The 10,962-nt window shown below is 52.4% G+C and overlaps 1 protein-coding gene across 1 annotated transcript in view; it reads right to left on the bottom strand.

Annotated features, from left to right (window-relative positions):
• HK2 (hexokinase 2) overlaps nucleotides 1-9,973 on the bottom strand; it is a 63,169-nt gene extending 53,196 nt beyond the window's left edge. Inside the window, exon 1 of the mRNA XM_021699257.1 lies at nucleotides 9,761-9,973. Within this exon, the coding sequence (XP_021554932.1) occupies nucleotides 9,761-9,823 (63 nt within the window). The 5' untranslated portion in view covers nucleotides 9,824-9,973. The remainder of the gene's footprint in view (nucleotides 1-9,760) is intronic.
• Between the last annotated feature and the right edge of the window lie 989 nt (nucleotides 9,974-10,962).

Raw genomic sequence — 10,962 nt, forward strand, 5'->3', positions numbered from 1 at the left:
AAGAAAGAAAGAAAGAAAGAAAGAAAGAAAGAAAGAAAGAAAGAAAGAAAGAAAGAAAAAGAAAGAAAGAAAGAGAAAGAAAGAAAGAAAGAAAGAAAGAAAAAGGATAAACTGAGGAGGGAAAGACGCAGCAGATCCTCGATGCTTTAAGGCTCCTTCCTCTGAAAGGCAGCTACCCAAAAGTAACATATCTGCCACAACACTTTCTTCAGATGGGACCAGGCAGAACCTCGCTGGGGCCACCAGGGGACCTCAGGGAGATTCCGGCTGACGTGCCACGCACTCACAAGCCTGGGGCACCTGAGTAAGTGTGGAGCTGACCTAGCAGGCTTATAGGCCACTCCCCCAGGATCCTGTTGCACCTTGTGAGTCACAGGCTTTCCAGTTCTTCCAGTTCTTGCCTCAGCTGCCTGGAGTTATAGCCAGACTGACCTCAGGCAGTGGCACCCATCTGGGGTCCAGGAGATGGGCACTTGGGACACGGGTGTTGGGAGCCTCCTGTCCTCAGACATTCTGGACCAGCTGGGGGGGGGCAGCTGTGCAATAATATGTCCCAGATATACATGACCCCGGCACAGTTCATTTACACAAAACTGATTGAGTCCTAAATGGAGTGGGCCCAGGCCAGGGGCTGAGGGCACCAGGGGAAAGGAGAGCCCAGTCTCCATCTGCAAGGGGCTCAGTCTATTGGTGGGAGGCAAATATGTCAAAAGTAATTACAAACTGAGGGGAAGGGCAGAGAGTAGGCAGTTTCTCTCCCTGTAATAAAATACAGATTTAGAATCACTGAAATCATGCACGCATCAATACAATTCTAAGGAGTGTCTCAGGAAGGTGAGAAATGTGTATATGTTGACCCCACACCTAGCATGTTCTCCTCCTCTGGCCTAACAAAAAACTCCCACTTTGCCTTTCAGGGCCCAGCACAAATGGCCTCTCCCCAAATTCCCAGCCACCAACACACTTTTGACACCTTGTGTCTCCTGCCCTCACTGGTCCCAGAGGACTAAAGGCACCAACTACATGCTCCCAACTTCACATCTGTGATGTCAGCAGCTACCTCAGTACTGAGACAGAGTGGGTACTCACGTCATAGGCCATGGTCATGCACAAGGGGCTATGGGGGTGCCGAAGGGGTGGGTGGGAAAATAACCTGGGTGAAGGGGAGAGCTGGTCATTCCAGAATGCCCAGGAGCTCAGAGCCTGACCCTGTTCTTCAGGCCTGAGCCCTCACTGCACGTGACCCTGGCAGCAGCGTGGTTCTTTCTCCAGCTACCTGGCAGCCCTGTTCAGTCACCCAGGTGCCCTAAGGGTCAGACTCTGCCTCCCCTGGACAGCCCCATACCAGGGGACCGGAGTCTACCCCTGAGCCTCTTGCCTCACAGGGACATCTGAACTCCCCACTCCCAAGTGTTCCCCTGCTGCACCAAACGCCTGTGGATTTGGCCCTCTGTACCACATCCAGCCCCAGACCTTCCCAGTCGGCCCCACCCACCCCACAATCACCCCCACCAAAGGCAGGGCAACCCATACATCCCAGTTTGCCCAGGACAATCTCAGTTTACTCTGAGGTAGCAGCCTAAGTATTAACAGTGTCCCCTTTTATTCTCAAAAGTGGCCCGGTTACTCTAGGTACAGGCCACAAAGCAAATCCTGCCTTTGTTCTTGGGGAGCCCACACCTGACTGATGAGAAGAGCTCATGCTGCACATTGGTGCCAAAAAGGAAATAGGGACCGAGGAACTGGGTTCCTGCTCTGGGGCTTGTCCTATATAAACTTGGGCTGGTCACTTAGTACACCGCACCTGGTTTCCTCGTCGATAAAATGAAGGACCGGAACTAGATGATCCAAAGGTCCCTTCCCAACTGACACCTGACTCATAGCCTCATGAAAATGAAACACAAGTGGTCTATCTCCAGTTGTCCCAGGCAGCCCCATGCCGGGGTTAGGGGCCTAGGTTCTGGAGTCAGACTGAATTCAGGCTTTCCCTTGAGCAAGGTACTGTCCCTTTCTGTACCTTGGTGTCTTCATCTGAATAATAGCTAATAATGTCTACCAAGGAGGGCTGCTTAAGGATGACCTGAGTTAGAGTGCATAGACAGAGCCTAGCACTTACAGTAGTATTTGTTATTTTAAGAGCTTTAGAAATTGGGGGTGCAGGGGGAGGGAACTGATGAGACATGGCTAGAAGGCTTCATTGCAAGGGGTTGAGACAGAAAAATGTGGAAGGAAGCAGGAAGCAGGAGAAGGAAGTCTCTCAAATGGGAAAAAGGAGAAGCGGCAGCTTCGCATGCCCTCATTTAACCCTGATGGCTTATCTGGCTTCATTCCTTTATCAGACAATATGGAGATGCCAGAAGGAAGAGGGTAGGAATAAGGCCTTTCAAGAACATGGACCACACCTCCAGGGTAGAACCACTGAGCTAAGGGTGAGGAGAGTCAGGAAGGCTGGCTGGGTGAGCACCAAGGGCCAGGTTCTCAGCCCTGACTCACTCTCTTAGTTAACTCCAAGGTAAGTTTTAACCAAGGTCCCTCCAAGTGAGGAACATCAGGGAAATGCTCAGACACCCACAGACAAAAGCGCAAAAAGCATGGCCACCCCTAAAAGAGGGCAGCATTTCAGGGAAACAAGGCCTCCCAACTGGATTTGGACAAGACATAGCCTGTACAGGGATGGGGGGAGGAGAATGTGCGTTCCACACAGAGGGTTGCCTTGGGCTTTGTCAAGAGCCCTGGGCACCTGAGTGTCAGGAGGGGCCACACTGGACAGCCCAGAGTCTGTATGAGGGGCAAAGAGCTCTCTGCTGACACCCAAGACAGCCAGGGATCCTCCTCCTGATCTGCCAAAAGACTGTGGGAATGATGGTTCCCTTCAGTGAAACTCCAGGGGTCGGTGGGACCAAAACCTACACCTGGTCCTATGACTCAACAGCCCAGGGCACCCCCCGCCCCAAGCAGCTTCCCGAATGGAAAGCCAGAATCTGGGGCAGATGTGAGGAAGGCTAAGAAAGCATCTCACTGGCCAACTGCAGCATAAGCGGGCTCAGCAACTGCCCTGGGAACCTCTGCCCTTTGGGGGAGGGACCGAGGGCGGGGGTACTAGGTTTCTACAGTCACAAGGGTGGAATGAATGCTGTGATCAGTCGTGCCTTCCACTGAGGATGCTTCAACCTGCGGTACAATGATCACGGCATCCCAGAGACACCAACCCCCTCCCCCCGCCCCCCGCCCCCAGTGGGGAGGCTACTTCCCAAGGGACCCAAAGGAAAGCAAGTTAGTAGAGAAAGAACTCAAGGATGGTTCTCCTATGCCTATGAAAGAGTGTTTTAGAAGGCAGAGAGGGCAGTGAGGATGCTTCCTTATTCCTCAGCTTCAGGAACTTCCCATCCTTCTGCCCTCCCTGTCTTCTACTCTAATCCTACATCAGGCAGACAGCAACAATGTTCCAGAACCCATATGTCCCACACGCCCTTGGGAAAAGAGAAGCAGGGCCTCTTTTGCTCCTGCCCAAATGGATAGCACAGTAGGTATCTAAAGGCGTAGTACTATACATATGTAGTTCTCTATGTACCATATTTAACACAAAGAGTTGACTATGTGTCAGGCACAGCTCTAAGAGCTTCACGTATATTAACTCTCTTTAATCCCTACAGTAACCCTATTAAGGTGTTATCCAAAAACTCTCCAAGGGCTAGAAAGGTTAAATGAACTGACCCACGTTCACAGAGCTGGTTACATAAACCAGGATTCAATCCTGGGAGACCGGCTCTATCACTCACCGTACAGCCTCTCCCAGTAGGACTGTGGGACTGGCCCTCAGTGGGTTATCACTAGCCCCTCTCCTCTGGTCCCAGCTACAGAAGCTCCTGGGCTCATGATCTGCCAGCTCACCCTCCTGCTTTGTTCAGAAGTCTGACGGATGCCTGGCCTCCCTGGAAATCCCAGCAACAACCAGGGGAAGATTCTCCTGCGGACAACTGAGCAGACTTCTGTCCCACTTGCTTCCCGCCGTGCTGACACCGCAGGCATTTTTCTGACTTAGACAGAAGAACAGTAACCCAGGTAACCCACCCTTCAGCCAGGGAGGCACGGACATCTGCTGACTGCTGTGGTCTGCAGACTTCACCTCAAATTCATCTTTTGTAAAAGACCACTTGCCACCATGACCGTCCCAGGACCTGGCACACTGCAAGCTGGGAGCCAAGGTCCTAGTTACAGCTACTATTAACAAGCTGTGTGATCGTGAACAATGCGCTATAAAACTGAAGGAGGGGACGAACTATGTTCTTCCTTCCAACACGGTTTCTCAACAAAGGTCTTTGTTGCGAGGGGGCTGTCCTGGGCACTGTAAGATGGCATACCTCCTTAGCCTCCACCTACTAGATGCAGCAGCATATCCTCACCCACTAACTGGCGACAGACAAAAATGTCTCCAGACATTACCGAAGCCTATTGGAGGGCAAAATTGCTAGCAGTGAAAACTACGGCTCAAAAGAAGTGGTAACAAAAACAAAACAAAACAAACAGAATACAGGCTTTGCCCCTACAAACTTCGGGTAGGGTGGGAATTCCTGCTCTTTATTATACGTTGGGATACAGATAGCCCCTCACAAAAGATTGCGTGGCCCAAAATGCCAACGGCGCTGAGGTTGAAAGACCTGCTTTAGGAGTAAGCAGAAACAGCCCCTCCAGCGCAAGGAAGCATGGCCTATGATCCATGGCGTGCAATATTAAGACTCAGGCAATGAACTCTGGGATCTGATCTGCTCAACCCCTCCCCACTCACCCCCAGCCCCCCACTGCTTTGGAAAGGGAAAGACAGACAACACAGTGTTGGAAAACAAACCAAACTTGCTGACTTCAAAATTCAACAATGATAATGAGAAACCCATTATCAAGAGGTGTCTTTTAAAGAAATATCTGAACAAAGGAAGTCAGTTTTCTGGGGTTCCTGAGGTCTTTCAGTACATCAGATCTCCTTACTCTGGCTGCCAGGCTTTCAGAAAACTGTTGTGGTTTGCGTTGTTTTGATTTCCCCTGGAAAAGGGCCCCTAACTGCCCTCAAATTCCTCAGGGTGCTGGAAACATTCATCTTTGAAAAGTGATGTTTAAAAAAAAAAAAAAGTTGGCTTTGTCTGAGGAGCCTCAGAGGGAATTTTAATTAATTCAGTGGTAAAGAAAAGTGCTTCCTAGCACGCTCTGAAATAGAAATTTGGTGATACAAAAAATGGATGATTAGCAAAAGCTACTACCATCAACTCCTTCTGAGCAGGGAAGGGACAGTATTAAGATGCTAAGTATCATGTACACATTGAACAAATGAGAAACGGTACCTGCCAATGTCAGTGAAGTCAATCAAAAATAATCTTAGTAAGGTTGTGATCAGTAGTTGACTCCTGGTACTTTAACCCCTTGTCAGAAGATATAATGGCACATAGTAGGTACTCAAGGCATACCAATCAAGGCTCCCTTGAGGTCTCCAACTCCTCACCCCGTGGTAAGGCACCCTCTCTTGACTGCTGCCTTATCTCTCCAGACGACTGAAAGGTATCTTAGTTTCAGTTTCCCACATCATAGCTAGAGGAACTGGTACCCACAATAAGTTCTCAAAAAACATTAAAACTCTTGTCTTTCTTGACTCTTGGGGGCTCTGCTGAATTTTCTGCTTCCAAGATACTCCCTCCTCTCATAAGTCCAGAGTTGAAAGCCACTCCTCACTCACACAGAAAAGAGCCCAAGCGAGCTATCTATATTCCATAATAGGAGTGAAAATATGTCACCAGTCGACGCATGTTAAAAAAAAATCCGGCCAGTGGCTAAAGGAAGGCATGCATACCTCATTTCACTTCTATGATTAAAACTGATTCTCCGTAAGCAGCAAAAATCCTCTATCTTGAACGTTAATTATACCTCAATCAATAAAAAGACTCTACTATCTCTCCACCCAGAGGACATAGAACCTTGATTGCTGGAAGACAGGAAACTCCCTCACCCTCCCTATCTCCCTCCCTGTGTCCCTGACCCCCTCCCTTTCTCCTCAGAATCAGCCTCAGGATCAGGATCAGCCTCAGGCCTTGATGAAGGAAGAGTCCACCGCCTTTCTCAATGTCCCCCTTTCCACCCATCCCCTTCAGCCCCATGCTAGCCATCCCCCAATCTGCCTTTCACCCTCCTCCCCTTCCTGCAGCCCTTGCTCAGCTTCTGTCTCCAGGAAGGGCTCCTCTCTCAACCTCACACTCACTGAGTACCTCATCAGTGGCCAGAAACTGTGGCTACAAAGGTGAGCAGCCAGGATTCTCCCTGCCCCAAGGAAGGAACCGGAACTGAAAACTACAAAGTCCGACGCATGGTGGAATGATAAAAATGCCATGATAGTGTGCCTGGGTGGCTCAGTCGGTTAAGCACCTGCCTTCGGCTTAGGTCATGATCCCAGGGTCCTGGGATCCAGCCCAGCATGGGGCTCCCTGTTCAGCGGGGAATCTGCTTCTCCCTCTCTCTGCCCTTCCCCCACTCGTGCTCTCTGCTTCTCTCTCTCAAATAATTAAAATCTTAAAAACAAAACAAAACAAAACAAAAAACCATTGGTCATGAGAACTCCCATTAAAAAAAAAAAAAGTGCCATGATAGGGCAAAGGTGCCTAGTGTGAAGAGCATGGCATTCAAAGGAATGGTGCTGCAAGTCCTCGGGGAGTGAAGGTAGAGAACATGCAGGGGCCAAGGGGCATTCAGAATGCAGTGTTAAAAGGCTTCTGAAATGTGCCAGTCTCACTCCAGAAACAGACTGGAAACAGAGAAACCCTAGGAGCCCTCTGAAATAAGCCAGAGACAGGTTGACAAATGCGTAGCGATCAGAAAGGAGTCAATGAAAGGAGTCCAGAGCTCCCAGCCAGAATGGCCAGAGGGTACTGGTGCCATTAATGTAACCAAGAGAAGAGCTAGTTGCATTTCTGGGCATGCTGGGTGATGGTGCTGCCAGCATCCCAGAGTGGATGCAGACAGGGGCCAGGATGGAGTCCACTATTATTCCCAGAATCAGGTGAGTGTGGTCAAGAGCATGCAGCTCTGGAGCCCAACTGCATGGCTTTAATTCCCAGCTCTTACAAAAATGCTAGTGACCTTGGACAAGTTACTGTGCCTTTGTTCCTTGCCAGTAAAAGGGGGATGCTGATAATAACTGCATCTGCTTTGTGAGACTGTTGTGAACGTTAATGAGCTAACATACGTAAAGAGCTTAAACCAGTTCCTGGTACACAGTAAATGCCACATTTGTTTGCTCTCGAGTTTCAAAGTGTCAGTCTCCTCCTAATGGTACAAAACACTGGACTTGTCCATCAGGAGATGGCGGGGGGTGGGGGGCTAGTTCTGGGTAGGTGAATCCAAGTTTTCCATGCCTCAGACTACAACCCAGAATATATAAGATAATGAGGATTTCAGAAGAGTCCAAATCAAGACCTTTTCAAAAGACTCTCTAAAATTAAACTCAAACTTCATCCTTCTCCCCGAATTCATCCTTGTAGCAGCAACTTGAAAACAGGCTTCTAGGGACACCTGGGTGCCTCACTCGGTTAAGTGTCTTCATCTCAGGGTCATGAGTTCAAGCCCCACATTGGGCTCCACACTGGGTGTGCAGTGGAGTCTACTTAAAAAGAAAAGCTGCTTCCAAAAATTCTGAGTCACCTCCTACTTCCTTTCGAATGGCAGCTGGAATCAAACAGCTTTGTTCACCTAAGCCTGGAGGCCAAGTCCCAGGTTCCAGCACCTGGTAAATTAAAGGCCTGACTCTATTCTGCCCCCATTGGTAATTTAGAGGAAATACACCCAGTGTCCACCCAGACACTTCACAGGCTAAAAGGAAGCTGCGAGTGTAGGAAGAGTCACCTACAAAAAAGACATGTCTACATTACTGTGTTGAATCATCACAACTCCCTAAAGTGGGCAAGGCTGCTGCTATGACTCCTGTTTTACAAGAAGAAACCAACAGTCCAAAGAGGCAAAGTGACTTGCTCAGGGTCCTGTGGTTAATAAATCACAAAACAAAGATTAGAACTGGCTTAGTCTTTCTCTGCTCTGGGACCAAAGAGAGGACTCGGAATCCATACCAAGACATTTGAGTCTTAGCCTCCTTCCTCTGGATTAAGGGAGAGTAAACTGGTAAAGGAATTACAATGCCCTGGAGTGACATTCACACAACTGAGACCTCCCCTGGATTAAGGATCCTCCAGTTTCCTACTTTAGGATTTGCCAAGGGATGAGTCTTCCCCAAGCGTTAACTCACTTCTTGGGCAGAGAAGCCCATAGAAGTTGCCAAGATCCTGCCGGCTCACAGACACATTCTTAAACTGAATTCAGGGCAGAGCAGAGCCACATCCCAGGAAGGAGAGGGCAACAGTCGTCCATTCAGCCAGCCGCCCTCTCCTCCCTACTCCAGTCTGAGGCTAAGTATTGCCATGTTTTATTTGGGGGTTCATCTGCCCCGGCTCTGAAAACACCATGAGGGTAACCCACCATCCTCTCCTTTGCTCTCAGAATCCCCAGAATGGGAATACAATACGAGCAGGTCGCGGCACCGAACAATTATGTCAAGACACTATCCCAAATGTGTTCCCTCTAAGACACAGAAATTTCAAGTATGTAATTAAGCAACGCTGTCACTGCCTCACAGCTCTGGACACCCCCCACCACCCATCCCTTCTTCTCAAGACCTCTAGTGAGGTCCAGGGTCAGGTGCCAATCCTGAAATCCCGAGTATTTCAGAAACTCAACGCTACCGAGAGTGAGAGCGCCTCGGGCCCAGCCCCACCCCCAACCCCATACCCGGAGGCACCTAGAGCTTGGCTCCCGGCGGGGCCAGAAGCTCTTTCTTATGTAAATGACCTAGCCGGAGAGCTCGGAGGGCTGCCGACCCCGAAGTGGGCAGACCTGTCGGAGTCTCGGGCAGGAAAAAGCTCGTTTACCTAACGAAAACTTTTCAAAAAAGACAGGAAAGCTGGGGGGGGGGGGGGGGGAACAGTTCGTGTAACTTTTAGTAGCACTAGAAATATCAACCAAAGTTCGCCCCCTACTTGGAGGCGGGGGCCGCGGACTCAAGGCCCGGCCGTCCCGAGGCACATCTGTGGGGGAATGTACGCCGCTCGCGGGGCCTCAGTTCCGGGCGCCTCAGTTCCGGGGAGGGGGCGCGGCGGGCGGAGTTTCTCGGCTCCTTCCCGGATCGGCCTCTCCCCAAGCGCACCTCCGCGAGGCCCTGAGGAACGCCGAGGGGAACCGCATGTCCCCAGAACGCGATCCTTTGGCACCGGAGTCCCCCGGCAGTCCCACGTGGCAGCGGAGCCTCCCCGGACCAGCCACGATTCTCCCCCCACGTGCTCTCGCCGGAACTCCGGCTGCGAGAGGGGGGCTCCTCCCACGTGGGCCCCACAGTCTCAGACTACGTGCCGGGTGACCCGCCCCTCCAGCGGGAAGGAAAAAAAAAAGCGCGAGCGCGCGCCGGATTGCAGGAAGGCAGAGAGCCGCGCGGTGCGCGAGCCCAGGAGCCTCGCACGCGCGCACACGCCTGCCCGTGCCTAGCGGACGTGGCTCCTCGCGCCCAGGAGTTTCCCGGCAGCCCTGACTTTTTCCGCGTCCTCGACCCCGAATGAGGAGGAAGTGGTTCCCCGCAGGGTCAAGGAGGAGAGTCCCGGCCCGCCGGGACTCCAAAGTGAGGGCCGGGGACCACACGACTTTGTCAAAGACGAGCCAGCCGCCCCTGCACGCGCTTACTTACCTTCTGCACTTGGTCATGGTTGAGCTCCGTGAAGAAATAGGCGAGCAGATGCGAGGCGATCATCCTGCCGCGGCCCGACGGCGCGGAGTTGGGAAACCGAGGTTGGAGCGCGTGCGGGGGAGGAGGACAGCGCGGTCCGACCGCTTTGTATCGGGGCTTGGCGGCCCGGCCGGGAGCAGTGAATCCGGACGGCACAAAAAGAAGGTGATGGCACGCTCAGCTTGAGAGTGTAGGGTCTCTGGAAACAGGTTTTGGGAGTCCCGATTGCTAGAAGGCGCCCAAAAATCACTGCTGGCGACGTGTCGGGTTGCCCCACCGCCAACGTGCTAACTTCACCACAGGATCACTAAAGGCTCAACTTGGGAAGAATCTCGGTCCGGTCTCACTTGGGCGAGCGGACCTCTACGGCTCACACGCGCGCTGCCTTGCCCACGGATCTCCTCCGCTTGATGACACGGCGGCCCTAGCGGCGGCTCGGGACTCCTGCTCTGGAGTTTCGTGCAACAATGTGGCTTATTGAGGGGCTGCCGGCTCGCGGGCCTCCCGGTCAGTGACGCGCGCACGCCCATTGGCTGCACGGGGAGGGTGTGTGCGCCCACGGGCCGCCCGCCGCCGCGGCGCAGCCAATCCGTGCGCACGGCCCGCGGGCGCGGCCCCTCCGACACCCGAGCCGGGAAACTGGAGGGGCGCGCCCGGGGCAGGGGGCGGGGCCGGGCGGCAGGGATGGGACGTGTGGTCCGTGGCTAGAGGCTGGGGCGGAAAGGCGCATGAGCCACCGCCGCGTCAGGCTCAGCTATGGGTGGGGGGCGCGTGATCACAGACCCAGCGTGTGGGACGACTGGAAAGACGGGTCACCCGACCAGCATGTGCCTTGTGCGGGGAGAGGGACACCGTCTGGTATCTCGGGGTCATGTGAGGGGCCCCCACTGCTGGGTCACATTTCTGAAACATCTTAGTCCTCACCTGTTGTGGCTCAACAGGGCGCTACGCTGAAGCAAAACTGAGGCGCCGCCTTAGCTGCTGCTTACTTTATGCCAGGCATCACAAAACGGATAGGGTGTGGGTTTTGCTAACCTCGTTTTACAGATGAGGAACCTGAGGCACGGGCCGTTAAGAGACTTGTCCAGAGTCACACAGCTATGTGGCAGATGGAGGAAAGAACCCACGCCCGTCTGACTTGGAGGCCCAATTCTTTTCCCTAT

Source organism: Neomonachus schauinslandi, chromosome 10 (genome assembly GCF_002201575.2).
Source record: "Neomonachus schauinslandi chromosome 10, ASM220157v2, whole genome shotgun sequence".
In the NCBI taxonomy this organism is placed as follows: domain Eukaryota; kingdom Metazoa; phylum Chordata; class Mammalia; order Carnivora; family Phocidae; genus Neomonachus; species Neomonachus schauinslandi.